The sequence below is a fragment of the Amblyomma mixtum genome, chromosome 10 (genome assembly GCF_055824585.1).
Source record: "Amblyomma mixtum isolate Tamu chromosome 10, ASM5582458v1, whole genome shotgun sequence".
In the NCBI taxonomy this organism is placed as follows: Eukaryota; Metazoa; Arthropoda; class Arachnida; order Ixodida; family Ixodidae; genus Amblyomma; species Amblyomma mixtum.
Window position 1 is genome coordinate 111034416 of NC_143021.1, and position 27888 is coordinate 111062303.

The 27888-nt window shown below is 47.6% G+C and overlaps 2 protein-coding genes across 2 annotated transcripts in view; one reads left to right on the plus strand and one right to left on the minus strand.

Moving 5' to 3' along the window:
* Positions 1 to 27888, plus strand: part of LOC149326671 (PIH1 domain-containing protein 1-like) — a 138986-nt gene that overhangs the window by 38369 nt on the left and 72729 nt on the right. The gene's annotated exons all lie outside the window — the stretch shown is intronic.
* On the minus strand, positions 16 to 27878 carry LOC149326672 (uncharacterized). The gene is made up of 4 exons (XM_089562989.1): positions 27652 to 27878; positions 8218 to 8529; positions 5147 to 5483; positions 16 to 2230 (listed from the first exon to the last, which is right to left on the minus strand). The coding sequence occupies exons 2-4, from the start codon at positions 8514 to 8516 to the stop codon at positions 2045 to 2047; spliced, it is 822 nt and encodes a 273-aa protein (XP_089419115.1). The 5' UTR covers positions 8517 to 8529; positions 27652 to 27878; the 3' UTR covers positions 16 to 2044.

Genomic DNA, 27888 nt, shown 5'->3' on the forward strand with positions numbered 1-27888 from the left:
CAATACGCAGTTGGATCAGATAACAAGGATGGCAGTTTAATTGAGCAGACACTGCTTTAATGCCACTCTGTTGAGCTTGACACACTTGCGTCAGTGCAGCACATGATGGAAACAAAGAAAAGGCAAGGAGATCACTAGGCACCTGCCGGTGATGCAACAGGTGAGGTGGACACATTGATTTACGCCGAACATTAGTACATTAGGCACGCATTACTGATTGGAGTATGCTTAGGTAATTTGGCACCACTCATTCTGATCTTTAACATCACTGCTAAGATTAACGTCTGCAACACTGTGCTGTAAATTAGCAGGGAGCTTGTCGAGGACTCCGAAAGTGGACCACTGCTACTGTCACTTATTAACGACACATTGAGGATGAGAAGAATACGCAGTAAAAAAAAAGAAAGAGATATGTTTCGAAGATGTGCAGTGCTGTGATAATGACTGGCAAAAGAAGCTGTGTGAAGAAAGAAAAAAAAAAGCAGGAAGAAAGGATAGATACGAGGAGAATGGATGTGCAGTAACGTATTTTGAGAACAGAAACAGGGACAAGAAGAAGACGGGACAGGCACTGATTAGTCTCTGAAGGTTTACTTAAAAGGAACACACAAAATATACCCCATTTACAACCAAGAGCGCGCATGAGCTGCACAAACAACACTGATAAGATGTTGACTTGAGACATGATGGTGAAGACTCAATAGTTCACAGTCGTGAACACGGGTGGACGGGGTGCTTACGCTGACTGTTCGTGGCTGAACTATTGTACCTTGACCACCTTGACCATCACAGATAAGTTGACAGCTTATCAGTGTTGCTGGTGCAGCTCATGCGCACTTTTGGTTGTAAAGGGGGTATATTTTATGTGTTCCTTTTCAATAAACCTTGAGTTGCTAGTCAGCGCCTGTCCCATCTTCTCTCTCGTCCCTGTTACTGCGCTGTTTTTGTTCTTCAAGTATGCACCAACTCGCTCAACTCGCCATTTTACTGCAGTAACGTACTGATGGCTGGCACAGTCAGGAAAAGAGACTTGATGGAAAAATTGTTTTGAGCAGTGGTTGGCGTAGGAAGTTGTGTGAGCAGTATTGGTATGCAGTGCTGCCATATTTGAAAAGCCTATGAAAACTTCCTTTGCTGCAGCTGGAGTTTTTTCTTAAAGGAATTTTTCAGTGAAGGTTTGGCTAGGAGAATGCTTTTTTTTTTCCAGATTTCTTGCATAATAGATACCATTCAGTTTTTACGCTGAGCAGACTTTTGCAGAGTATGTGCCATAGTTTTTGCCTCACTCTAGTGTTGGGTCATTCCAAGGGATGATGAAGGGGCTCTGTACACTTGATGAAGGAAATGAACAGCGTGTGAGAAATGAGATACTGGTTAGCGCACTCAGTCCCGTAATTTTGATGCCTGTTTCATGGTTGGTTGCACACAAGGACAATGGAAGTAGCTAACAGTAGGGTTATCATTCTTACGGTATGAATTGTGAAATAATTCCGTGTTGTATTGCAGCAGCATTTGTCGGGGAAAAAAATGTGGCTTTGGTCATAAAATGGGAAAATTGGCTGGAGACATCACTTGCAATGCCCATGCCGTTAAAGCACAGTCAGACCAGGCTGCTTCCCTGTCGTGCAGCTGCAGCCTCTTGATTTGCACTCTAGTCGAGCAGCAGGCTGGTGTTGGCTCATGACGGAAAGAAAGACAAAGGCCCCGTCTTTTTATGTGGTTGTTTCCGTAATGTCCTTTGCGTCATGCTTGTTTATATATTAGCTTATTGCACTCCGTAAAGAGGTGGGTTCGCAACAAAACCAAGCTTGTCAGAGTGCAATTCCTGCCACACCATTGCTGGCCTGAGTGTAACGGAGTACATGTCCCTGTCTTTGTACAGCAGCATCTGCCTCGGCAAATGTGAAATCAGTAGTAATGAAAACAAAAATGGAGGATGCACCAAGAACCATTGTCTCTGGTGTAGACTGGCTTGGTGTTTGGCACGTTTGCACGCACACTTTGTGACACGAGCCAATGATTTTCAGAGTTGCTGCCTGGGAGGTCACAGGCAGCCCTTGGAGCAGGTGAAGAAGTTCCTCTGGAACTGCACGGTGGAGTTGAGCACCTCCATCCACTCGATGTTGATGTTGTGGAATAGGCCGTTGGGGAACGGGGGCAGCTTGCAGCTGTCCAGCACAAAAAAGTTGATGCGGTAGTTCTGGAATCCCTTGAGGGCGTCGCTCAGCACCTGTGTGTTGGCAGAGGGGCAGCTTTTAATGCCGTTTCCTAGTCCCTCACGGCAGTTTCGGAGACGGCAAAAAATCTAACACCAAACACGGCACACAGGTGCTGGTTTTTCCAGGTCATGTGCCAGCTAGGGGGACTTTCCGACATTAGGGCCGCATTGGGTGAGACGTCAGAGTAAAAGCTCACCACCTCAGCTGTGGCAGCCTACATGACCACAGGATGGCTACTGCGAGGCCACTGCTTCCGGGCTGTTGTCAGCCAATGTGAGAGGCGTGGACACCTGGCTACTGACACGCTGTATCTTCCAGGAAACACTAACTAATGCAAGATGAAACTGCGAACTTAGGCACTTGTGCGGTGAAGCTTGCCACCTTCCATTCGAGCAGCCGCAGTTTGCCACGGAGGAGTTTGATATACTCCTCTTGTGGCCAACTAAATTAAGCATCAATTTCATGTGTTATTTACTTAAAGTTTCATATAGCAAATATTTTGTAATATCCGTGTTTGATACATCAAGACTTCTGTCGCTGTTTGTTACATATTATCTTAGTCTTCAACGAAAAACTCATTTCTTGTAGGTACAGCATCATCATCATCATCATCAGCCTGACTACACCCACTGTAGGGCAAAGGCCTCTCCCATGTCTCTCCAATTAACCCTAACCTTTGCCAGTTGCACCCACAGTATCTCTGCAAATTTCTTAATCTCATCCGCCCACCTAACTTTCTGCCGCCCCTGCTACGCTTGCCTTCTCTTGGAATCCACTCCGTTACCCTTAAGGACCAGCGGTTATCTTGCCTTCGCATTACATGCCCTGCCCGAGCACATTTCTTTTTCTTAATTTAAACTAGGATGTCATTAACCCGCATTTGTTCTCTCACCCACTCTGCCCTCTTCCGATCTCTTAACGTTACACCTATCGTTTTTCTTTCCATAGTTTGCTGCGTTGTCCTTACCTTAAGCTGAACCCTCTTTGTTAGCCTCCACGTTTCTGCCCCATAGGTGAGTACCGGTAAGATACAGCTGTTGTATACTTTTCTCTTGAGGGTTACTGGTGAACAGTCATTCATGATCTGAGAGAACCTGCCATATGCGCTCCAACCCATTCGTATTCGTCTAGTTATTTCCCTCTCACAATGCGGATCAGTAGCCACTACTTCATCATCATCATTTATTTTACCCTTAAAGGCCTCTGTTGAGGCATTACATAAGGGGGGGGGGGGACAAAGCAAATGCAACTGAGAATAATACGTTAATACAACAGTGCACGTATTTCCTAAGTGCACGTATTTCCTTACCACGGCAGCACTCATTTTCAGTCTTACATCAGTCATAGTGCTGATGTTAAACTGTTAAACTGATGTTAAACTGTTAAACTTTCTGGCGGCAACTGCCATTTCTACAACAGTGGCAGAAATTGCTGTGGTAATTTTGTTTTTCCAGCACTGTCACTGCAGTGCTGCAAGGAAATCATCATCAGCCATGTGGACACCACTGCTGCCTCTCTTAGTAATCACTGCTTTCATCCACAAAGATATTTCCTAACCTCACCCCTGCTATGTGGCTATTCCCTTCAAATTCATTCTTTTGCCCTCACAGTCCACTAGTTATTTTCTCTGTGATTTACAACACAAATTTGTTCTCTACTCTTCACTGCTCTCTCTTCCGGTTCAAGTGTGTCAGAAGACGTTAAGCTGTCCTCAACTGCTCTGTCATTCGTGATCAACAAAGGGTGCTGCACACATACCGTATTTTCCGGTGTATAAGACGCACCCTTGTATAAGACGCACCCGCCATATATGAAGGCTCTCATTGAAAAAGTTGGTATATAAGACGCACCCGTGTATAAGACGCACCCCAATTTACCCACTTAGTCTAGTGAGGGTTAATTAAACACGCTTGCTCGACCATCGCGAAATGAACCATGGATGGACTCATCTGATCGCATAAAAGCTCCGTAGCTCCGTAGGCCCGCAGCCCGATTTCCGTTTTCAGTGGCATACTCGACCGCAGATAATTTGAACTTTGCGGTGTAGCTCTTGCGCAACTTCGGTGGCATACTGTAGTAAGACCGAGCATGACAGGTGTAGGTAGTAGAAAACACACGCCGAAGTCACCAACACAGACGTAATACGTACACGGTTGCGAAGTTGCAAAGAATGACTAAAAAAGAACGCCGGCCTGGCTTGTTTTGACAATGGCGAGAAGCGCGACTGTCGCCATCTTTTGGAATTTCACATTACTTTTTCTTGCGCCTCCGAAACGACCGCGTGTTTGCGATTCTGGAAGTCGTCATCCCCGCCGTTTCATGATAAAGTTCACCTAAAAAAAGTTGCGCACGGCGGTCCCCGTATTGAAGTATTAACCGTGTTACTACCGCATCATTGGTAGTGATATTTTTTCGGTGAAAAAAGCTTGAGCGTGAACCTGAGTAATTTCTGAACTGGTAAAAAAACCGAAAAATTCGCATATAAGATGCACCCTTGTATAGGACGCACCAGCAAGATTTTTGACAAAAAACCGCGTCTTATACACCGGAAAATACGGTACATATGAAGACAAGAAGGGTACACAAGTGCAGACTTGCGACTGATTTTTATTCGGAAGAAGGTGCATCTTTTATAGCTTCAAGCAGTCTTATCAGTGACTGTTTTTTGGGCTGCCTATAGTCACTGATATGATGGTTTCAAGCTATAAAAGATGCGTCTTCTTTCGGAAAAGATCAGTCGCGAGTGTGCACTTGTTGTGTACCCTTTTCGTCTATATCTGGATATGTGCAGTGCCCTTTGTTGGTCACTCGCCCAACAGCACACTCGGTCATTTGTGTTAGCTTGTCTTGTATAGATCAATCTGTGACGGCACTGCCTTCTCCATGTCACCCTCATTGGATGGGCAGAGTGTGGGTGTCACCCGTACCTGGCGGTTGCGTATGTTCTTGCATGTGGCCAGGGTCTCGACGTCCCCGGGTATCCTGCTGGGTATCTCCTTGCACTGGCACGGGTGGATGTCCTCGCGCCGGGGGCAGGCCGACTCATCCGAGCGGGGGGGGCCGCCCGCCGAGAATGTGGTTGGCGGCCTCCCCCTGGCCCTCACGGCCGGCACTGGGGCCAGTGTTGGGGCCAGTGTCGGTGGACGCCTCGTCGTAGTGGTCGTCGTGGTCGTGGTGGTTGTTGTGGTTGTTGTTGTTGGCACCGGTGGCACGGTCTCCATCTTGGGCCTCGTGACGTGGTTTGGCGGAGACGCATTGGAGAGACTGCGTGAGCAAAAAAAGTACCGAATTGTGAAGTTAAATTATTATTATTATTATTATTTACACATACTGCAGTCATAGAGACCAAGCAGGGGGGCAACACTCAAAAAACAAAAATAATATCAAACACTACGCAAATCCAGCGTTCCGGCAACAAAGGAAACCAAACAGAGTACAATGACATTGTTAAGTTTACACATACAATAAGATACTCTTTTCAAAAGCAGCGGCATCCTGAGCCGAAAAGACATTTGCTGGCAGTGAGTTCCATGTTGTGATTGTTCGGGGAAAAAATGAGTTTTTGAACATATTTGTGCGTGCAAAGTACGGGGTAAGGTTATGGTTGTGGCTATTGCGTATCTGTCGTGTAGAACAGGAGGATATATAGGGAGCAGCATTAATGTTAAACTGACTAGAGTAAAATGAGTACAGAAATTTAAGCCTTGCAAGTGCTCTCCTTCTTTCTGGAGTGGATATGTTCTTCGTAGTCATCAGAACGGATGGTGAGATAGAGCTATGGTAAGCGTTAAAAATGAAACGGACGGCTTTTCTTTGGATCATTTTAAGTTTCTTTATATCCTTTTGTAAGTGCGGATTCCTTCGTTACTTCATTACTTCAGAAAAGTGAGCTTTTGCTATCATGTAGTAGGAATGCTTCCGTGAATGTGTGGAGCCGCCTGGCAATGACACGCTGCGAGCTGCTCTTCCCGAGGCTGTCCCAAGGGCTGATTTCAGCTTGGAACGGCAGAGTAACAGTGTCATGGATTGATGAATCCAATTGGGTTTTCTAGTCGGTTTTCCTACTTCCAAATTTGGACAGTCCATGTGGTTCTTACATTCCAGTCACCGAGCTTGTTGCTGAGGTTCCCCATGGTTTTATCGCTCCTGTTTCGATCGCCCATTTCTTTTCAAATCATTCTCTAAAGCTCCACTCCCAACTGAATGATCAGCTTGGCCTGCCGTGCTCCAAACTGCAGAGCTCATTTGGAGCAAGTTCTTGCAAGCTTGTTTGTGAGGCTATGCTAGTGTGTACCAGTACAGTTAGACTACTGACTTCAGAAAAGCAAATTCATAAGACAGTGAGCGTATGCATGTCAAAGATGCCATGCTGGCATTCGTGGAGCTGGCATTAAAAGTCTTCTTTTAATGGGCCAGCTCCTTTGCTGCTAAGTGTCAATCCCAGTTAGTGATCACACAAACGGAAACTGCATGGTACGTCAACGATTGAACATCCATGGAGCTGTGCACTTCCTCACCAGAACAGGATTTGGCCGCCCTGGTGTAGTACTTGGCCACAACCTTCTGTGAACAAACCAATTAACCCTCGGCCCTCAGTCCCCAGCAGCTGCGGAGCAACAGGCCAGGGCGGCGGTCAGACCTGTGATGCAGCTGAGGGCGCTAAGAATCACTGGCTCCGGACAGGCGGCCATTGGGAACTGAACCTGGCAATGTGTAATGCTAGAACTTTATCCAGTGAGGCTAGCTTAGCAGTGCTGTTGGAGGAATTAGCGGGTATTAAATGGGATGTAATAGGCCTTAGTGAGGTTAGGAGGACAGATGAGGTGTACGCAGTGGATTCCAAGAGAAGGCAAGGGGCGGCAGAAAGTTAGGTGGGCGGATGAGATTAAGAAGTTGGCAGGGATACGGTGGCCGCAACTGGCAAACTTCCATCATAAAACTTCCACCGCAGAAAGCAGTGGCTTCATCGCTTTGTGAGTGGTGCTTGTCTTGTGCGTTCAGCTCGGACATCAGCACGCTCTCAACACTCGTATAATATCCACTTCTGCTGGCATGGCGAATCTATGAGCATCCCACGGTGCACACTTTTCTCGAACATCCGCGTCTCGTCAATGCGGTGTTGAACTCCGCAGCTACTTCTTTTGAGGAAAGGCAATCGCAGCATGTGAAATGGCCCTAAGAGATGAACTCTTAGGGCCATTTCACATGCTGCGATTCTCACCGGCCAGTGCACCGATTTCCGTCCGGTCATGTACGACTCAATTGATCTCAACACCAGCCGCAGCGGTGGCTCAGCGGTTATGGTGCTCGGCTGCTGACCCAAAAGACGCGGGTTTGATCCCGGCCGCGGCAGCTAGAATTTCTTTGGAGGAGAAATTCTAGAGGCCAGTGTACTGTGCGATGTCAGTGCACGTTAAAGAACCCCAGGTGGTCAAAATTTCCGGAGCCCTCCACTACGGCGTCTCTCATAGCCTTAGTCGCTTTGGGATGTTAAACCCCATAAACCATAACTATGATCTCAACACCGAAATGGAAAATTGAAAATAATTTAAGGGGCGCTGAGGACAATGAGGCCTAGTAGGTTGCTTTTAATACGCCAAAGTTAGCTTGCATCGATAGGATGCCACATTATAATAAAAAAATCCAACCAGAAACCGGCCAGTTTCGCAACTAAAATGTGGACACCGGCATTGGGACACGGATCCTAGAGTTTACGCTACACTGCCATTCACTTCAAGCAGGCGTCCTTTTCGTTAAGAATGTCACGAGTTTAAACCCACTGGCGGAAAGATTTTTAAATATAGTTTTCTTGGCAAGAAACGCGTTCCTTGCTGCCGAACTGAGATCAGTGACTGCAAGGAGCTGTCCCTTCTCAGTTGTAAGTAATGTACCGCGCACAGACCAATTCTACGTAGTGACTCATGTCTGCTAATGTTTTGCGCGCCATCTCAAAGAAACAATGCATAACAAACACTGGTCTCTGCTCTTCGGCACTCACGTTGGTCTCATGGTGGGCGTGGTGGTCTCTGATGACGTGGACGACGACGTATCATCCTCAGCAGAGGGCAGCTCGTATGCGCTGCCGCCACCCACTGGGCCCACATCGACGTCGTCGTACTCCTCTGTCAGCTCAAGGGTGGGTGCCGCCCGGAACTCGTGGTCCGAGATGGGCACCACCGGCCTTGCCGTGACCAGCGGCTCACGCACAATGTGGGAGGAAGACCTGGCCGTGCTCACGAGCGTGACCATCCCGAGAGCGGCTAGGAGGGAGATCTTTGGGAGTTGGTGCCAAGCCATGACTGTTGCTGGCCTGCAGGAGCAAAGCATAAAGTGTCACTGCAGACTAGACGACATGGCAGGGCTCAGGCATGTTCAGCAAACCTTGCGTTGACGCCCTATCCTCAAGGCTACATCTCATCTACAGGATATTTACTTGTCATAGTCATCAGTAGAAATTTTCTTATGTGTTAAAACATATGGCCGTTTTGGCGATGCGTGTTTCGGATGGACGAAAACGGGGTGCTGTTAGTTGTCACCATGCTCAACTTTTTATTGCGTTAGCAATACTACTGTAGATTTTGCCTCGCCGCATAGCCCCGGTTGGTAGGGACGGATGACTTTGAACGGCGTTGCTTCAGCCGCACTCCGCCAGATGGCAGCACCGTTGGCACGTGGCAGCGGCACCAAGCAGTTTGCTCTGTCTACGACAGATGGTGCCACTAGGAGGTCCGCCACTTCTGGGCTTCGAAGCCGGCTTTGGCAGCATTGGTGCGCAATACATTGATGGCGCTCGAGTGATATCGGTTAAGCAATTAGCTTAATTTCTAGTCCGACCACGAATAATATATAACACACCGAGTAGGCAATTGGTCGAGTTTGGGAATCGAACCCCGGTCTTCGGAGTGCGAGACGAGCATGCTAACCACTCTGCCATGCCAGCTCGATGGTTTGGAATGAAAAAAGGCGCGTCTAGTGAATACAGTGTCTTCACTCCCTTCTTCCTCTCTTCCCGTTACGGCGAAGTACAGGTGTCCACCGAGATATGCGAGACAGATACATTTCCTTTCCTCAAAAACCAATTTACCAACAAGCAAGGTGTACAGTCGAACGGGCGATGGCGTTCTGTGGACTCCCTATGGTTACGTGACCAAATATGGTGGCACCCATGCTCCCGCACTGTAAAGCGTCTATAAATGGCGCTTGCCTTGGCATGAATGCTTTGCTGTGCAGTCCTCTGAGGAGAAGCGGCAGCGACAGGAAGAAGCGAGAAAGCGACAACGTGCACAAGAGATGCCAGAACAGCGTGAAGAACGTCTTGCAAAGCGTCGTGCTAAAGGTTCAGCTTGGCAACAACGTTCTACCTCGCAGAGTGGTTCCACGTCATCGGTCCCCGATGAATCTCACCACCTGACTGCTCAGGAATGCCGCAATGCTACGAGGCGAAGGCAACGTGCCGAAGAATCGCCAGGAGAACATATGCACCATTGCTAACGCAATTTACCTGGTTTAACCATAGCTAAACCACTGCCAAAATTTTTAACTTTACATTTATTTCACAGTGTTATCGGTGTTACAAATCGACCTATAAATTTGCCATTTCCTTTAAATACAATTTTTAATCATGCACTTGTAACCTTAGCTCACCTCCCTGCTTTTGAGCGTCCAATCTTCCGGTAACCTTTTGCTGTAACTTCCACTGCAGATTCATTCATATGACCACTGTTATCACTAAACCCTAGAGTCTCGGGGAGAGTGGCTGCGCCTACATCTACATCCGGATGGATTCTGGCACATTCTAGTATAAGATGTTAAATTTATTTACGAATTACCACACTGCACTCATGTGTCATCTTCGTTAAATTTCTTATCGCGGCTGCGCTTTCTAAGACACCCTGATCTACCTTCAACGACTAGGGCACTGTCTTTAGATTTATCATAGAATGATTCCTTCTTGATCTTTTCCAAATTTTACATCGTTTTACAGGATGCTTTTTTTTCCATTGACCTAGTCAGTCCAGCTTCCACCTTCTGAGTTTTGACTGGTCGTTTAAAGCTCTTTATTTCTCCGTTCTTGTTTTCTGCTTATATGTACTGGTTAATTTCCTAGTCATTTTCCGCCACTGAGTCAACGCACTTTCTGTATATGTGCCCAAAATACATTAGCTTCCCACCTGTTGTTGTCCAATTTCCTCAGGCTTCGACCAATACCCAGCTCCTGTCACCCTGCACTGCCTCGTTTGTGGTTTTTCCGAGGGCGTCCTGCGCGAATAGTACTTGTAGTGCGCTAGCACCAATAGCGGCCATTCTCCGCATCCGCATTCAGCTGTTGTGTGTTTGTCTAAAGCCTGTTTTGTGGCAGGCTGCTCACCTGCCCACCATGTTGTGGGAAACCTGCCCATATATATATATATATATATATATATATATAGCAAACAAGGGAAGGGGAATGAGGGGCTCGTTATAAATATGACAGAAGCCAACAGCCACAGAAACCAAAAGGCACAGGGGATTTGAATTTATTTATTTATTTTGTGGTGTTGATCAATTTAGAACATTACTGAATTACTTAATATGTTCAGTAATATTCTAAATTTATCAACACCACAAAATAAATAAATAAATTCAGATCCCACCTGTGCCTTGGTTTCTGTGGCTGTTGGCTTCTCTCATATATATATATATATACACACACACACACACACACACACACACACACACACACACACACACACACACACACACACACACACACACACACACACACATAATATACACACACACACACACATATAATATAAGGGGTATGTGCTGAAATGAAACGGGACGAAATTCGCGGTGGTCGACGCAAAGGACAGCCACTCCAACCGAAGTGATCTCGAGCAGCACCGTGGCACTTCGTCTTTCTCAGTCATCCTCCTAGGCGGCATAAGGCACAGCCGAAATGATTCACTACAGCATATGCCGGCTGTTTCAACTCAGACTTTACACACTTCTTTAAAAGAGCCTTTTTGAGTTAGAACGCTTTTTTTGGCATAGCATTGTCGGCGGTGTAGTGCATACAGTGCAGCTGAAACATGCTTACTAGCAGGCTGGTTAAGTGATATTGAATCTAGCTTTTTGACTAGTACTCCATTTAGGCTCCTAAATTATTTAGATGCAAGTAGCCTACCATAAGTAATATCCATAGCAGTTTTTAAAATTTCAAAAATGCGGTTAGCCTCGCCACTGTGAGCCAACCAATTCTCGCTACATCGCACCAAAATGCATGCGCTTTCGAGAAGCTTGCAAGCTAAGCAATCTCTTCAGTGCATCTAACTCATCGAGATAGCCTAAACTTGTTGGGTCACAAACTTCTTACTCTCTTCCGACCACCTAACTTCCTGCCGCCCCCTGCCACACTTGCCTTCTCTTGGAATCCACTCAGTCACCCTCAAGGACCAGCAGTTATCTTGCCTTCGCATTACATGCCCTGCCCAAGCCCACTTCCTCCTCTTGATTTCGACTAGGATGTCATTAAGCCGCATTTGTTCACTCACCCACTCCGCCCGCTTCCGATCTCTAAACGTTACACATATCATTTTTCTTTCCATAGCTCGCTGCGTTGTCCTTAACTTAAGCTGAACCCTCTTTGTTAGCCTCCACGTTTCTGCCCCATAGGTGAGAACCGGTCAGATACAGCTGTTGTATACTTTTCTGTTGAGGGATATTGGTAAGACTGCCATTCATGATCTGAGAGAACCTGCCATATGCGCTCCACCCTATTGTTATTCTTCTAGTTATTTCCCTCTCATGATCTGGATCAGCGGCCACTAACTGCCCTAAGTAGACGTATTCCCTTACTACTTCCAATGCCTCGCTACCAATTGCAAACTGCTGTTCCCTTGCTACACTGTTGAACATTACCTTGTTCTTCTGCATGTTAATTTTAAGACCTAGCATTCTGCTCTGTCTAACCCATTTATCATGCTTTGCAGCTCATCTTCTAAGTGACTTATCAAGACAGTGTCATCAGCGAATCGCAGATTACTCAGGTATTCTCCATTAACTGTTATCCCCAACTGTTCCTAATCCAGGCCTCGGAATACCTCCTGTAAACAGGCGGTCAATAGCATAGGCAAGATCGTGCCTCCCTGCCTGACACCCTTCCTTATTGGAATTTTATTGTTCACTTTGTGGAGGTCTATGGTAGCTTTGCAGTCATTATCGATATCTTCCAATATTTTCACATAAGGCTTTCTACACCTTGATTCCATAATGCCTGCATGATTTCTGAGGTTTCCACTGAGTCGAATGCTTTCTCGTAATCAATGAATGCTATACCTAATACTTTCACCTAAGACTTTACACAATTTTTATAAAAATAAAATAGGTTTTATGAGTTAGAGTAACGCTTTTTTCAGCATATCATTGTCAGCGGGGCAGTACATCAGAATACAGCCAAGACTGGCTAACTAGCTGCCTCGTTAACTAACATTGAATAGTTAACTTTTTAACTATTGAGAGTCTGTAGCCTAGTGTAAGCAATATCCACATCAGTTTTTAGAATTTCGAAAACGTGCTTACCCTTGGCGCTGTGGTCTAACAAATTTTGGCTATTTCCGCGAGTTGTGTGCACAGGGGAGGTTGTTCTGACAGCAAGCCTCTCGAAAGCACATGTATTTTGACGCAATGTAGCCAAAATTTGTTGGGCCACAGGTGCCGAGGGTAACCGTGTTTTCAAAATTCTAAAAACTGTTATGATATTGCTTACCATGAGCTACACACCTGTCAGTAATTAATGAACCATCTGTAATAGTTCAAAAGTTGACAGTTCAATATCAGTTAACCAGCCTGCTAGTTAGCATGTCTTAGCTGTATTCTGATGTAGTACACCATTGACAATGCTATGCCGAAAAAAATCGCTATTCTATCTCAGAAAGTCTATTTGTAAAAATTGTGTAAACTCTTAGATGAAGCACCCTCTATGAAGCACCCTCTTGATTGATATTGTGAATGTGGTCTATTGTCAAGTATCTTTTACGAAGCATCAGCGTTCTTCCTTTACACTGGCGTTTTTCCAAGCTTCTGGTACTCTCGAAGTCTTAAGCCATCGCATATACTCAGTGGCTAGTTTTTAGAGCACAATCTCTCCTCCCGTCTTTCAAAAAATCTGCTCTTATCTGATTCTCACCCGCTACTTTCCCCTTTCCTACGGATTTTTTTACTTCGTCCTTCGTTACTGGTGGGATGTCCCATTGCTGTGTTCCACTGCCTCTCTCAGTAACATTCTGATTACAATCCCTACTGTATAGATTTGTGTACAACTCTACGGCTACTTGAACTATCTTGTCCGTATTGCTAGTGACATTGCCATCTTTGTCTCTCAGTACATACATCAGGTTTTTACCTATGCCTATCATCTTCACTGCTGAAGTTGAAATTACATGGGAACGGATAAAAATTATCACAACTGTCAAGGTACACAAAGGATTAAGGCAAGGTTGTCCTCTATCACCGCTGCTCTCATAACAGCTGTATCTTACTGGTACTCACCTATGGGGCAGAAACGTGGAGTCTAACAAAGAGGGTTCAGCTTAAGTTAAGGACAACGCAGCGAGCTATGGAAAGGAAAATGATAGGTGTAACGTTAAGAGATTGGAAGCAGGCGGAGTGGGTGAGGGAACAAGCACGGGTTATTGACATCCTAGTTGAAATCAAGAGGAAGAAATGGCTTGGGCAGGGCATGTAATGCGAAGGCAAGATAACCGCTGGTCCTTAAGGGTAACGGAGTGGATTCCAAGAGAAGGCAAGCGAAGCAGGGGGCGGCAGAAAGTTAGATGGGAAGATGACACTTAGAAGTTTGCGGGGATACGGTGGCCACAACTGGCAAAGGACAGGGTTAATTGGAGAGACATGGGAGAGGCCTTTGCCCTGTAGTGGGCGTACTATTCGGGCTGATGATTATGATGGGAAGAAGGCTACAAGGAAGTAATCGAGATTATAATCTGTCGTGCAGATTAGGCGCAAAGGTCGTTGAGCAACGGCTGCCGGGTTTAATGTATGCAGGCAATATTGTACTGTTAGCAGATAGCCAGAAGATTTGAAAACTCTGGTTAATAGTTGTGGAGATGAAGGATACGCTCTAGGTTTCAGTTTTAGCGCAACTAAGTCAGGTGTGATGATTTTCGATGATAGAACTGATTCGGTGCTTACAATACAAGGCCACGAAATACCCAGAGTGGCTGAATACAAATATGTTGTGGTATTGGTAAACGAAGGGCAGAGATACATGCAAAAGCGTGAATAGTCTAATTGAAATTTGGGCTTGTTGGTTCATGCGTCTGACCAGTAAAGCAACAAGACAACAAGGGACTGGCTAACGAGTAGACACACACAGCACTGTGTGCATCTACTCATCCGCCAGTCCCATGTTTTGTTACGCTACTGGTCAGAAGCACGAACAGTGTCTTAGGGCAAGAGGGCGAGGAGATGCCGGGATAATGAAACAGAGGGCATTATGGGGGCACAACACATATGAAGTACTGAGAGGTATTTGGAAAGGAATAATGGTGCCGGGGCTTACTTTCAGAAATGCGGTTCTGTGCTTAAGGGCAGCCGAGATTAGAAGTAAATCAGAGAGCTGTTGGAAGATTAGCACTAGGTGCCCACGGCAAAACCACAAACGAGGCATTACAGGGGGATATGGGCTGGGCATCGTTCGAAGCACGGGAAGCTTAGAGTAAAGGACTGTATGAAGAATGCCTGAAGAAATTCGACAATAACAGATGGGAAGCTAAGGTATTAAAAAAATTTAACAGAAAGAGCATTGGCTCACAATGATGGAAAAGAACTAGGAAGCTAACCAGTAAGTATGCCAGACACGGACAGCGAAAGAAAGCATTAAACGACGGGTTAAAAACGTACAAGGCAAAAACTGAATTAATTGAATGGAAAAGAAGCATAGTGTAGAACTAAGCTGATACTGGAAAAGGCAAGATCAGGAAGGAATCATTCTAAGATAACTGAAGAGGCAGTGCCCTACTCTTTGAAGCTAGGTCATGATGTCTTAGAACACACAGCTACAAAAAGAAATTTAACAAAGATGATGACACATGTGCTGTGTGTGGTAGATCTGTAGAAACAATTGAACACCTCATACTCAAATGTGATGGTATCCATCCGGATATTGATGCAGGCACAATCACTCGTCTTGAGGCCCTTGGGTTTAGATATAACAATGGTCAATCTTGTAAATAAATCTGCGGTGGAAGTTAGCAAAAAGCGTATGGAAGATTGGTGCCTCAAAAGCTGAGAGGTGAAATAAGGCTAAAAGTGTAGGAAACCGTATTGAAAGAAAATGGCGAATTTTAATAATTTACAACACAGTTAAACAAAAAAAGAAAGAAAAAGCCAAGCATGGTAGCAACGGCCACCACTCCGTTTCAAAGGGGACAGTCCTATCTTCCATCCATCCAGCGAGGAATGCCAGATTTGTTGAGCAACATCGGCGACGGTATCGCGCTCTCGAACTTTTAAGAACTTATATGCCAATTACTAACTGACGGCTGCCGCTAATTGCGGTAAGGCTCCTGTCGGTAATGGGTAAAAATTAAATATTGGAATTCAGTTCATCACCTTTCCTAGCGAAGATGATTCGCCTGTTTTAAAGGGCCACAGAAAAAGATGTTCGAACTTGGCTGTAAAATGCTTGCAGTGTGTAGAATGCAGGCCACCGAACGTTCATGCTGTGTACGAGACCTCGAAGGCGAGCGGGCAAATGACAATACATTTTTAAAATTCCCGCTTTTGCACCTCGCGACGACGCGCGGCGCCGGCGATGATGATGGTGATTACTCAAACTTTATTTCCACCGACGTAGGAAGCCCCCTGCTCCCTTGGCCCGCAGGCCTAATCACGTCGTGCGAGTGACGTGCAAGCAGCCGGGGGTTGTCATTGGTTCATCGCGCCAAATTCTTTCTGACGTCACGCAGGGCGTTGGCAACCGGCGGAGGCAGGGGAGGGGCCGAGGAGAACGAAAGGCGCGAAGACGCGGAAGTTCTGACTGCACATCTTCCACATAACGCATTAGAAAATTACTCTCTTTGAGGATATTTGTGAAGTAGGGACCTTTAACATCACAGGAATACCCCGACTTTACTGATAGCCCCTGCCTGAGGCCATTCCCTTTACAACGTGCGCAAACGCATGTAGTACATCTATGGCCCATTTCACATGCTGCGACTAGAACAAAAATGCTCGGCGCAGAAGCTGCAGTGCGATTTTCGGAAACACTGGCGACACTGCAGACCAGCGCATTCGGCCGGAGGGTTGCTTCATGTTCGCAAAGGCAACCCATCATTAAACGCGATAGAAACGTTTTGAAGGCAATATTTCGTATGTTTTTATTCGAAAAAACAGTTTTGCTTTCGCTGCGGCAACAGCTCCCACGTGACCCCACGACGTCTCGGCGCGCTTTATTGGTCAGTTCAAGAACGAGCACACCGACGCTACTATTGTAAGTTCCAAGGAGACGGAAACCCGTCGCAAGCAGTCTACGGATGGACCGACGGCCCTGCCCAGTCGCAGACCGACAGAATTCGCCGCGTCGCTGGCGAAAATCGCATGTATATGTTAAACGGGCCTGTGTCGAAAAAGCTTCTTTACCCCAGATACCCGTTCTTTTTTTTTTATGAGTGGCAGGCTTCCTCGAAGTCCCTAGCATTGCAGATTAACAGTGGTGGGTGCATTACACAAGTTTCCTGGAGTTTTCAGGGCCACGACCCGAAGAGCTAGTGCGTTACCAGGCAGTGGACATCACGTGTGTGCCCGCTTTCGCCGACACAGTGCGCCCGAAAGTGGCGTCTTCACAGTATGCGAGCACCTCGGTGGCCGGTGAGAGAGCGCCAAGTAATGCGGAATGCTTGGCGCACCTCACGGGCCGCCTTGCAGCCGGCGCGACCGACATTGCGGGCGTTGTCGCAAAGCGCCGCTCCGCCAGGATTGCAGCGCACGTATTGAAATGCCGCCGTGCAGATGAGTCATTGCATGCAGTCTCGAGGCGCGCACTTTTATTTGCCTCTGCAGGGGCACCGGCATCCCCTTGCAAGGCGGGGAGAATTTGCAGCTTTTAAGTCGGTCTGCAGTCGCACCCATGGAGGAAAATAAAAAAACAGAGGAGGGAACGCGACGCCACGCGGCCAGCCTTCGCAAGCCAAGTGCTCGTGAAGCCACTCCCTCCCCCGTTTTTCGCTCTCCCAGTCAGTCCTTTATGTTTTGGTTCTGGTATGTTTTAGTGCGCGCGTATGCGCGCCCGTGGTGTCTACGGCAAGGAGGTTGATCCAGATAATCCAGAGTCAGTTTGCCGCGCTAATCCGAGCATGCGCGCGCGCAGCGGGGCTAGATTTTACCGCACGCTATCGCGTGGCATGATCACGAGGGGAGGGGGGGGGACAAACTTTTTTTTTTTACCACATTTTTACTTGTAAAGACTAGGCTTCAAGGATGCTCCCGGATGCTCCCTCCTCAGTTTTTTTTTTTCTTCCATGGCCTGAAGTAATCGACAAAACAGCAGGGTTGCCAGGTTCTAAACTCGAAAAAGAGCCAGAAGAGTAGACAAGAAGTAGTCAATGTGTCGTCGAAGTGTGAAAAGTAGCCAAGAAAGCGCCAAAGTTGCAGAAAAGCGGCACCAGAAGCATAAGAGTCCCAAGAAATTTATCATTCTCGCAGAATGCAGTGGATGCGAATAACTTAAGTATAATGGCATCGCTAATCAAATAAGGAAAGACATGAACATCGTGGGACAGGAGCACGGAAATGCGCGAGGAATTTCTGAAGGGAATGAAAGGGTGGGAAAAGTAACCAGACGAGTGTTGCTTTCCTGCAGAGGAGCCACTGCGATAACAATTTGAATTCCCATTCCCAAGAAAGGAAAATAACAAATGCTGAACATGGGAGCCTCTAAGTGTTTAGGATTCAGCAGTTGTTATTTTCCTTTCTTTTTAGGTTAGTAGTTCGTGCTGATGACGTGAGGCTGTGACGCAACGACTAGAGAGTATTTATATGTGGTTTTCCGATTCCGAGTCAGTTGTAAGTCAGCGCGTGTTTGTGTATGTCATGAACGCTTTCAACCAACTGTCACTGTGGAAAGGCCGTACCGGAAACCATGCTGTCATGGACACAACGGATTGTTTTCTTCCAAAAAATGTACAATGTGCTTTGACATTATACGTTCAAAGACCTTACAATATAAGGAAGTGAAACCGGTCTAAAGTTATTTAGAAGTAGTCGATTACTGCCTTTAAAAACCGGAATAGAAATAGCACTGCTTCAGTCATGAAGGAAAGAATGCTCACGCAGACTTTTCAAATTAAACTTTCAAGTAATACGACATCCATTCAGCATGCTGTTCAAGGAATTCCGCCGGTATTTCATCGATCGGGGCCGCAAGATTTCTTCTGGTTCAAAGTTAGCAGCTGCTGAAGCTGTTGCATTGGATACGGCAAGGTCATGGGCGTCCGGAGGGGGGGGCAAGGGGGGGCGGCTGCACCCCCCTGGAAAATCACTCCCTCGAACCGTGAGTGATGGCCGCACGCCAGGGGCCGTGGTGGGCTCAGCCAAAAGGGTAAAAGCAGCTCCGCTTCCACGCTTTGGGTCACATCTGCGAAATGCCGCGTCCGGGCACGCGTCTTTATGCCGTTTTCAAACCACGCCATCGTTAGCTCTGTTGAAGGCCGACCTGTTGCAGACATACAGCCGCACCGGCGAGCATGTGTTTCAAGCCGTCTTGAAATGGGTGCCTGTTTCTTTGATCTCTAGACAGATAGCGACACGGAGGCAGACAGTGCACAGTGCATCTTGTTTTCGCCTTCGTTATGCCGGCCACCGATGAATTCTTCAGGAGGGAAAGACAAATCAGCCGTGTCCACCCCCGCTTTGTCGGGCTGCTCAGGGGCAAGCGGGCGATCAGTTGGCGCCGCCGCCGCTCGCTGTGCCTCCGATCCACGGGAGAGCGCAGTGCGGTAGAAGCGCCGCTATCAGAATCTTCGGCAAAGGAGATTAGCATCTTTTGTTCACGGCGACGCAGTCTCCAGAGGCGCCCCCACACCAGCGTCCCTTGCGTCTTCTCCGAAAACCAGCGCCTTTGGTCAACGCAGCCCGATGGCGCCTGCCTGGCTCGCCTGTCACCTCTGGCTGGGCCTCAAATGACAACAGCGCCCGTGTACTGTGCGAGGTCAGTGCCCGGTAAAGAGACCCAGGTGGTCGACATTATCCGGAGCTCTGTACTACTCCGTTCCTCATAACCTGAGTCGTTTTGGGGCTCTGAACCCCATAAAAACACACAAAACAAATTTTCCTACCGGAGTGGCGAGTGTCCCTTCCCCTTGGAAGTCGCACGGAAGTAAGCCCTTGCACGTGTGCGCGCCTCTGTATTTGTGCTTCGGTGTTTTTAGTGGCCGTTTGTCAACGAAGCTGAGAACAACCAAGACAGTGGACGAGAAAACTACGAGCGGCGAGCAGTGTGCGTGCGGTTGCTCGACTGTGCGGATGCGCGAGCAAGATGGAGCGAGGTGTATGAAGCTGCGAGCGTGCATTTATCTTGTAAATAAGTTTTCGTTGTATGTATAGACATCTTTTGTTTTCAACGTGCGCGTTCAACCGTTTTTCCATTCAATGTGTGTGACGAGTGTGCACCGAGAGCGTGTAATGAAGCACAGAAATGAATTTATCACCCGTGTAACCACGCAATTTGCCCAGAAAAATCCGTGGAGTCTACAGTTGCTGTTCAAGGAAGACTGACTGAGTGACTGTAGTTGCGTGTTTGTGACCATATTGTGCTGTGTGCTGGTCATCAATCCGGGTGAGTCGAGAACCCGTATGCAGCAATACTGAGCACTCTTCTCCACGAAGTGACAGTATATTTTTGGATTTTTTATTAATTTTAATTGTTTCTTCGTTGATAAACTGCAATGTATCTCTCCTAGCCACACTTTAATTTGCTGTTTGTAATTTTTATTTCATGTGTGTATTTCACTTATTTTTTATTTATATATAAATAAATAAATTCATACCGCAAATAGTGCCTTTTTGCTACGAACATGCCCCCCCCCCCCCCCCCCCCCCTGCAAAAAATTCTGCGGACGCCCTTGGGCAAGGTAGAAACTAAATAATCACTCTCATCGTCCATCTTATCCCTGCTGAATACCGATTCGAAAAAATGATTGAACAGGTTCGCGATATCACTAATTCCCTATCCTTTATCTGTTCAATTGCGTTCTTATCTGGAAAAGAACTACAGCCTACTCTGCCGTTTCCAAATGATGATCACTGTTTGTTGTAGATGTCGCGAGTTTGACTCGGGTTGCAGGGAAATTTTGAAATTAATTTTCTCAGCAATAGACGTCAACATGCCAGATATTCGATTTTTTTTTCTGAGAACAAGTATTGGATGGAGTTCTCGAGCATAGTCAATAACGGGTATATTCTCACTGGAAATAATATTTTTGTTCTCCTTGTGTTGTTTGTATTGCGGCGCTAAGCTTGAATCGTCAAAGAGAGAAATCGTTGATGACATGTGTATCACCTCACTGAGACGAAATCATTGCGATGCCTCGAGAATGCTGTTGGCCCTTGATCCTATATGGGGACAGCCGGACTATCCGGGTGAAGAACAAGGATGTAAAAAACAATTGGGCGTCCGAGCCGTGCTCACAGTTTCACCATTCAGATCAAAGCCATCCGGAACCTTGTCGTGTCGCATTGCAGCCCTCGGTTTGTGGGCGTGCTGCATCGCACTCTGTTTTTATCCCCGTTGCCGACCTTGAGCGTGGGGGGGAGGGAAGGCAATCCGACGCCACTCGGTCCGAACGGAAGGGGCCCGATTGTTTCTCTCCGCGGGGAGGAAGGTTTGGCCGACGCGCGTTTTATGCATCCCGCTCCTGCTGGAAGTCGTGCCGTCTTGCACGTACAACCGTACATACGTAGGTCACCGGAAGGAATACATGGGCGGAGCTATGGAAAGGAATGATTTTCAGCGGCGTAGAAGGCGGATGAGGAAATTTGCGGAGATAAGGTGGCCGCAGCTGGGACAGCCCTTTGTTCTGCAGTGGCTGGGCTTACGTAATTGTTCTGATAAGTGCGCTGATCTCTTGTTTATTTATTTACAGCACCGCCCACTCCTATCAAAGGACTCGAGTGGGATTTACATCGTAACAGGCATGCAGAGAAAAACTACAGTTACAACAGTCGTACAAAGCCGTGACGGTCCTGACATTAACATAATTACAGAACACATTGCAGCAAATCACGCCACAATCTCAGAAACAAATTTTAACGTCATTTAGGAAAACGGCAGATTCATCGAGTTCATTCCTATCTACCACAGTACGCGGAAAGAAGGAACATTTAAACACATCGTTCTCGCAGTGGGAAGTTATTCTATCTAGCGAGATAACTGATCAAAAACCCAATATCCGTGGATGTGTTGCTGTTTAAATGACATATTGAATGATTGGAAGTACAAGCCATTTATATGTTTTGTGTTGGTTAAAGCATATTGGAATGTTTGTTTTAGATAGGGAAGCTTTTAGTTATCGCATTGTTTGTAATAGACGTGCTATCGAGAATGCCTGTAGCACGACAGAAAAGACGAGCAGGAGCGCTGGTCCCTCGTCCCCTTTGTCGCGCTGCAGCATTCGCAATAAACGATTGCTTCTGAAACATAATCCAAGGTATTCGTGTGCTGCACTGGCCGAGTACTGAAAGATAAGCGCTTTGTTGGCCACCCACATGATGACACTTGTGACTGCATTCCTGTAGCCTTTCTAGTTCCCTGTTTAGGGGCGCCTGATCATCCTTTGAATTAATAACACAGTCGTCCACTTAGCACTCGATCCTGCTACGAACACTAAAAATTGCAGAGGGCCCAATACAGAGCTGTGTGGAACACCGGACGCAACCGACAACGTGTCCGAGGGAAATTCGTTAAAGGCCTAGGTGATAGATGGGACTGTGTTCAGTCGCAAAGAAGGTTGTTATGACTCCAAGTTTTATCATTAACTTAGTGTGCGAGGTTTTATCGAACGCTCGGCGAAGTCGAGGAAAACTGCATGAATTTGGCATCGAAATCACGAACTGTTTCTGCTAGTTGAGTTACGGTGGACAAGCCGTGCCTGAAGCCATGTTGTGCAGGTGGCAGAATTGATTGAGTATCTAAGAAAATTGAGATATGCTTATTAATGCGAAAGCATTTCTAGGTTGTGTCACCAAAACGTGTCCGCAGAAGTTGTGACGTTCTCAAAAGAGGTAGCTTCAAACGAACGGTTGTGATCGATAGAAGACGGTGTAAGGATGCTGCTAATTATGTCTATAGGATGATTAGTTAATTAATTACTGCCAAAAATGTCGAAATAGCGCGGACGTTGATACAGTGAGTGGAAAGAAAAACAGCCGTGGACGGCAAAATAGTGTAAAAATAGGCAGAGGAGTGAAAATAAAGTTTTAAATGATTTTATTAGTGATAATTAGTCGAACAAAAAGTGTCATTGATATAGATTAATTAGGTAATTGTCAGCAAATACCATTGCACAGTTGAATAGGCTCGACGGGGATATAGTAAGTGGACGGGAAAGCAACCACGCCGCCAAATTTGAAAAACGAAAATTGTTGATTGAGATAAAAGAAGGTATAATTAGAGTAATAAATCGGTCTTTATTTAGAGCATAAGACAGTTGCGCTAATTCAGTTCTTAAATTAATTAACAAACAAAATGATAGAGAGGCAACGAGGAGGTGTCAATGCTTTCGCATTCTCCTAATGCGGGTCGCCGCAGTGATGTCTCTAATCTTTTTTTTTTTTTTTATCCTGCGCTTTTGTTAGAGCCATGGGGCTTGTGCATTCATTGTTCGATTTACCGGCTCTGTGCAGAGCACGGGTTATCCATTGCTAAAGAGTGCACACTTCGTCAGATTTGCGTCGGCCCTCATCCCGCTTGCACTGTATGTCTGACCTTACGAGGGCCGCATAGGTGCACACAGTTTCTCTCTGAAGTCACAAAACTACGGCAGGAGTGCCTTTCCCGGCCGCTTCTGCCGTTTGTTGCTACCAAGCCGCAGCAGTCGGCTGAAGGGCAGCTGTGCCAAGTTGCCGCTCGGTCTTCAGCAGCGCTGCACCCAACTTGGTGGAAGCTGACTTGCGGAGTTCTGTAAAGGGCGGACTGGTTGCAGTAGTTCCTTGCAGCGCTACCTAGGCTATGAGCGCGCATAGGTGACATTCTTGTAGTCCTTGATTGCAGAATCAAAATTTGTTCATGTGGCGTTTGTTGTGCGCGAAGAAAACGCAGTTTTATTCGATTTTTGTTGGCTAGGCGTTTTTCCTTCAAACGCAGTAAAGACTAGCTCTTACTCATACCTTCCAGCCTAGTTTTTATGCGTCAGGGCATGTTTTGAATACAATCGCTTCAGCAGTGGTTTTTGCAGAAGCGGCGTCCGCGTGCAACGAAGAGCTTGTGTGCGCGTTTACGTGCGCGAAACGCAAACATTTTGCGGGACGACATCAGCATTTTAGTTCAGCGTGGCGCCGCTAAAGTACGAGGTCTGTAAGAAAAGTATCCGACCTTTTCCCGAAGAAAAAAAACTAGCATAACTGGAGCGTTGGAAACCTAATCACCCTCAATCTAGTCTCCTTGGGACTCCACATACTTCTCCCAGCGGTGCTGCCATTGTTGGAAGTATTCCGAAAAGGCCCCTTTCGGAATGGAGTTTAGCTTAGCTGTCGTTTCAGCCATAATGTCCTCTCTTGTCTGAAATCGCGCTCCTTTCAATGGCCTCTTGATTTTGGGAAACAGCGAGAAGTCGCAGGAGGCCATATCAGGAGAGTAAGTAGTCTGTTGAACTACAGCAGTCTGGTTTTTCGCGAAAAAAGTGTGAATTGGTGCGAGGAATGTGCAGGAGCAATGTCATGATGGAAGCGCCAATTTCCTGTTGACCTCAGCTCCGGTCTCTTGCGCCGCACAGCACCACGCAGGCGACGGAGGACATCGCTGTAGTATTCTTTTGGTCAATGTTTACTTTGTGGGGTGCGTACGCGTGGTGTGCCACACAGAGGAAGTCAAAGAAAGCAGTCAGCATCACTCTGACATTGCTGCGCACTTGGCGGGCCTTCTTTGGTATTGGTGACGTGGAATGCTGCCATTGTGACGACTGGGATTTGGTTTCCGGGTCGTACCTGCACACCCAAGACTCGTCACCAGCGATTATGGTGTTGATGAAGTCGGGGTCACTGTTTGGAATCCAGCATATCCTGTGAGACTTTAACACGAAGCTGCTTTTGCTCCACCGTGCGCAGCTTCGGCGCGAATTTCGCCGCATCTTTCTCCATGGCCAAATTTTCGGTGATAATGGAATGTGCAGAAAAATTGGTGATGTCCACCTCTTCCACAATTTCTCGGATAGCCGCCGCGGTGGCTCAGTGGCTATGGTGCTCGGCTGCTGGCCCGAAAGACGCGGGTTCGATCCCGGTCGCGGCGGCCGAATTTCTTTGGAGGAGAAATTCGAGGCCCGTGTACTGTGCGATGTCAGTGCACGTTAAAGAACCCCAGGTGGTCGAAATTTCCGGAGCCCTCCACTACGGCGTCTCTCATAGCCTTAGTCGCTTTGGGACGTTAAACCCCATAAAACCAAACCAATTTCTCGGATAGTAACACGACGGTCCCGCGTCACCACAGCGCTCACTTCGGCAATGACCCGGTCATTTCGGCATGTTGATGGCAGACCGGAGCGTGGCTCTCTCTGCACCGATGTGCGGCCGTCTTTAAACCAATTGTACCACTGCTTAATCTGTGTGCTGCTCACAGCATTGTCACCGAAAGCCGTCTGAATATTCCGAATGGTTTCCACTTGGCTGTCGCCTAGCTTCTGGCAAAATTTGATGCAGTAGCGCTGCTCCTGTCGCTCCGCCATTTTCCTTGCAATAAAAAGCGACAAGAGCACTGCGCACTGCCTCACTCAAACGCTGTGTGCCAGTGACTGACGCTATCGGCAGGCGAGAAAAAAATTGTGCATGCGCACGAAGGTTCAAGGTACGCTGGTGCTAGCGTGCTTGTTTCAAATCCATCAGGTGTTCGTAAAAAAAAAAGTCGGATACTTTTCTAACAGACCTCGTGTAAGTTTGGTTTATGGGGGTTTGACGTCCCAAAGCAACTCAGGCTACGAGGGACGAGGGCTCCGGAAATTTCGACCACCTGGGGTTCTTTAACTTGCACTGACATCGCACAGCACACGGGCCTCTAGAATTTCGCCTTCATCGAAATTCGGCCGCCGCGGCCGGGATCGAACCCGCGTGTTTGGGGCCAGCAGCCTAGCGCCATAACCACTGAGCCACCGCGGCGGGGTAAAGTGACGCTGAAACAAACCTATGGCAAGCTAGCAAAGGCTGGCACCACCGCTTCCCTCGCGACGTGGATCGGTCGTCCAGCACCAACACCGAAGAGGACGCCACCAACGAAGGCCCGCAAAACCGGACGGTGTCCCTTTGCTTTCTACCCCGACTCAGAAGGCTCCGTCAAAAGAACCGACATTGGGCCTGAAAGCTGCCAAGAGGGCAGGTTTATCGCCCTTAAATTTGGGTGATTAGGCGACATAGCCTCATTTGTTGCCAGTGGGCGCACTGGAGAACAGCGACGAATTCGGACCCTTCCTACCACAGCCTCTGGAGACGGTCCTGATGGAAAAGTGTTGTGCGTCCGTATCCACGCTTTGTAGAGACGCCATTTAGGAACGTTGCGCACTCCCGAGGGAGGCAAGTTTGCGGAAGGCTCGAGATGCCAACGCCACTAGCTGTTCCCGCGAACGGTTTTATTTGCTCTAGTTGCCACGGATTTCAGCGTCTCAGTTTTGAGCGGCCTCCCGTAAATGTTGCATACACCTTTACTGCCATACGCGCCACCAACAGGGAACCTGCCTCGTCGGTTATACTGTCTGCGCAGTGGTAACGGGAGGCCAGTTTCCCCGTGTTTTCCTCTCGGAGCAAAGCTTCCCGCAGCCGGCCGTGAGTGTCTTGCACCGTCCTGGTGTTGATTTACCCTCAGGACGAATGCTTGCCGAAGCTTTAAAATAAATGTGCCGAGACTGCGGCGCCCTTCATAGCGTGACGACGGGCAGAGGAAAAATGCGCCCCGGAATAGGCGGGAAGAATTTGCTCCTTCTAAACAATATAGGCCCAAGCTTGTAGACGTTCAGTGCCACGAATGCGTAAAATCTGCCGTTCTATGAATGAAGGGATCGCGACATATCTGTCGGACTGCATTTCATAAGAGCTAAAAGGCAGTTATCTCCCATGCGCCGACCCGTTAAGTTCGATGCCAAAATGGCGCTGACGTGGGGACAACTGCTATCATCGGCCCAATGCAGGACGGAGGCATGCAACCCTGTCTGGTGCCAGCTTTAATCTCATCCGCTCACCTGCCCGGCTTGCCTTCTCTTGAAATCATGCATTCCGATGGTGACCCATTGAAGGCCATCGGTTATCTTGCCTTCGCACTCCATGGCTTACCCCAGCTCATTTCTGAATCATGATTTCAACTAGAATGTCATTAACCGCGTTTGTTCCCTGACCCTGCTCTCTTGGCATTGCACCTATCATTTTTCTTTTCAAAGCTCGCAGCACAGTCCTCAGCGTTAGTTAGCGTCCGCATTTCTGCCCCATGAGTACCGGTAAATACAAGTGTTATGCCTGCAAAAGGTAGGGCTGCGCGAAAAAGGCAATAAACAGAAACGAAAACGACACTACGGGCGCAGTTTCTGTCTAAGTATGAGCGCAGTCCTGCCTTTTTTACTTATATGAACCAGCTAGCCCGCAAGAACGCTCAACTGTCGTCTGCTTTCGTCTTGAGGAATGTTGGTGTGTAAACTGCATCCTTTTCATCGAAAAAATAAAAAAAAGCTACACCTTTATGTACGTGGCTTCCGAACAGGTGGAAAAAGCGTGACAAATGTCCAGCATTAGCTGATCCAAATCAGGCTGCACTCTGGGCTGTGTTTTAGGGTGGATGGCAGCCTCGTAGCTGGGGCTTCTCGTTATCGCCGCAGGTAATCACTGCGTGCCGACAGGGAGATTGTGAGCAGCAGGCGGACATCACGCTGCAGCTGTCATGTGAACAGCTGTTTCTGTTTTCGTCGCTTGTTTGAAACGAAGAACGTGCAGAAGATGTTTGCGTAACGACGCCACGCGGTGGTTTCGCGCCGCTGTGCTGTCGACACGGGTTCCTGATTGTTAACTTATTGGGAAAAAGCTGCAACAAAACCCAGCCTGCGCTCGTCCTTTCCGTTGGCGCAGTTTTGTTTAGGATCGCGGTGACTCCTCGTCCCATCCTGGCCTCAAACTGCAGCTCCGAGAGGCGTGGGGGTGCATACGCAATCGACGTCAGCGCTCGCGCGCCAAAGAAAGAAATTACACTCACCTTCGCTCTTCCGATAGCAAAGACTGTCTGTCCGGGTGAACGACGTTGGGCCTCACACCCGACGGCGCAAGTGGGCGATTCACCCCCCCAGAGGAGGCCTAATCGCTTTCCGCAGGGATGAAATCAAGCGGCCTGCGTCGTACACGCGCTCCACGCTAGCGGCGGCAGCCTTCGCGCACACACCTGCCCGCTCGGCCGTCTGGTCGCCGCAGCACTGACGTGGGCCGGACGGTGACG

What these genes read in the sequence shown, in the direction of transcription:
- LOC149326672 (XM_089562989.1), bottom strand. Translation starts at nt 8,516, where the DNA reads ATGGCTTGGCACCAACTCCCAAAGATCTCCCTCCTAGCCGCTCTCGGG. An exon ending in ACGCCCACCATGAGACCAAC is followed by an intron (nt 5,484 to 8,217) that starts GTGAGTGCCGAA and finishes TTGCTCACGCAG; the next exon opens with TCTCTCCAATGCGTCTCCGC. An exon ending in AGAACATACGCAACCGCCAG is followed by an intron (nt 2,231 to 5,146) that starts GTACGGGTGACA and finishes GCCAACACACAG; the next exon opens with GTGCTGAGCGACGCCCTCAA.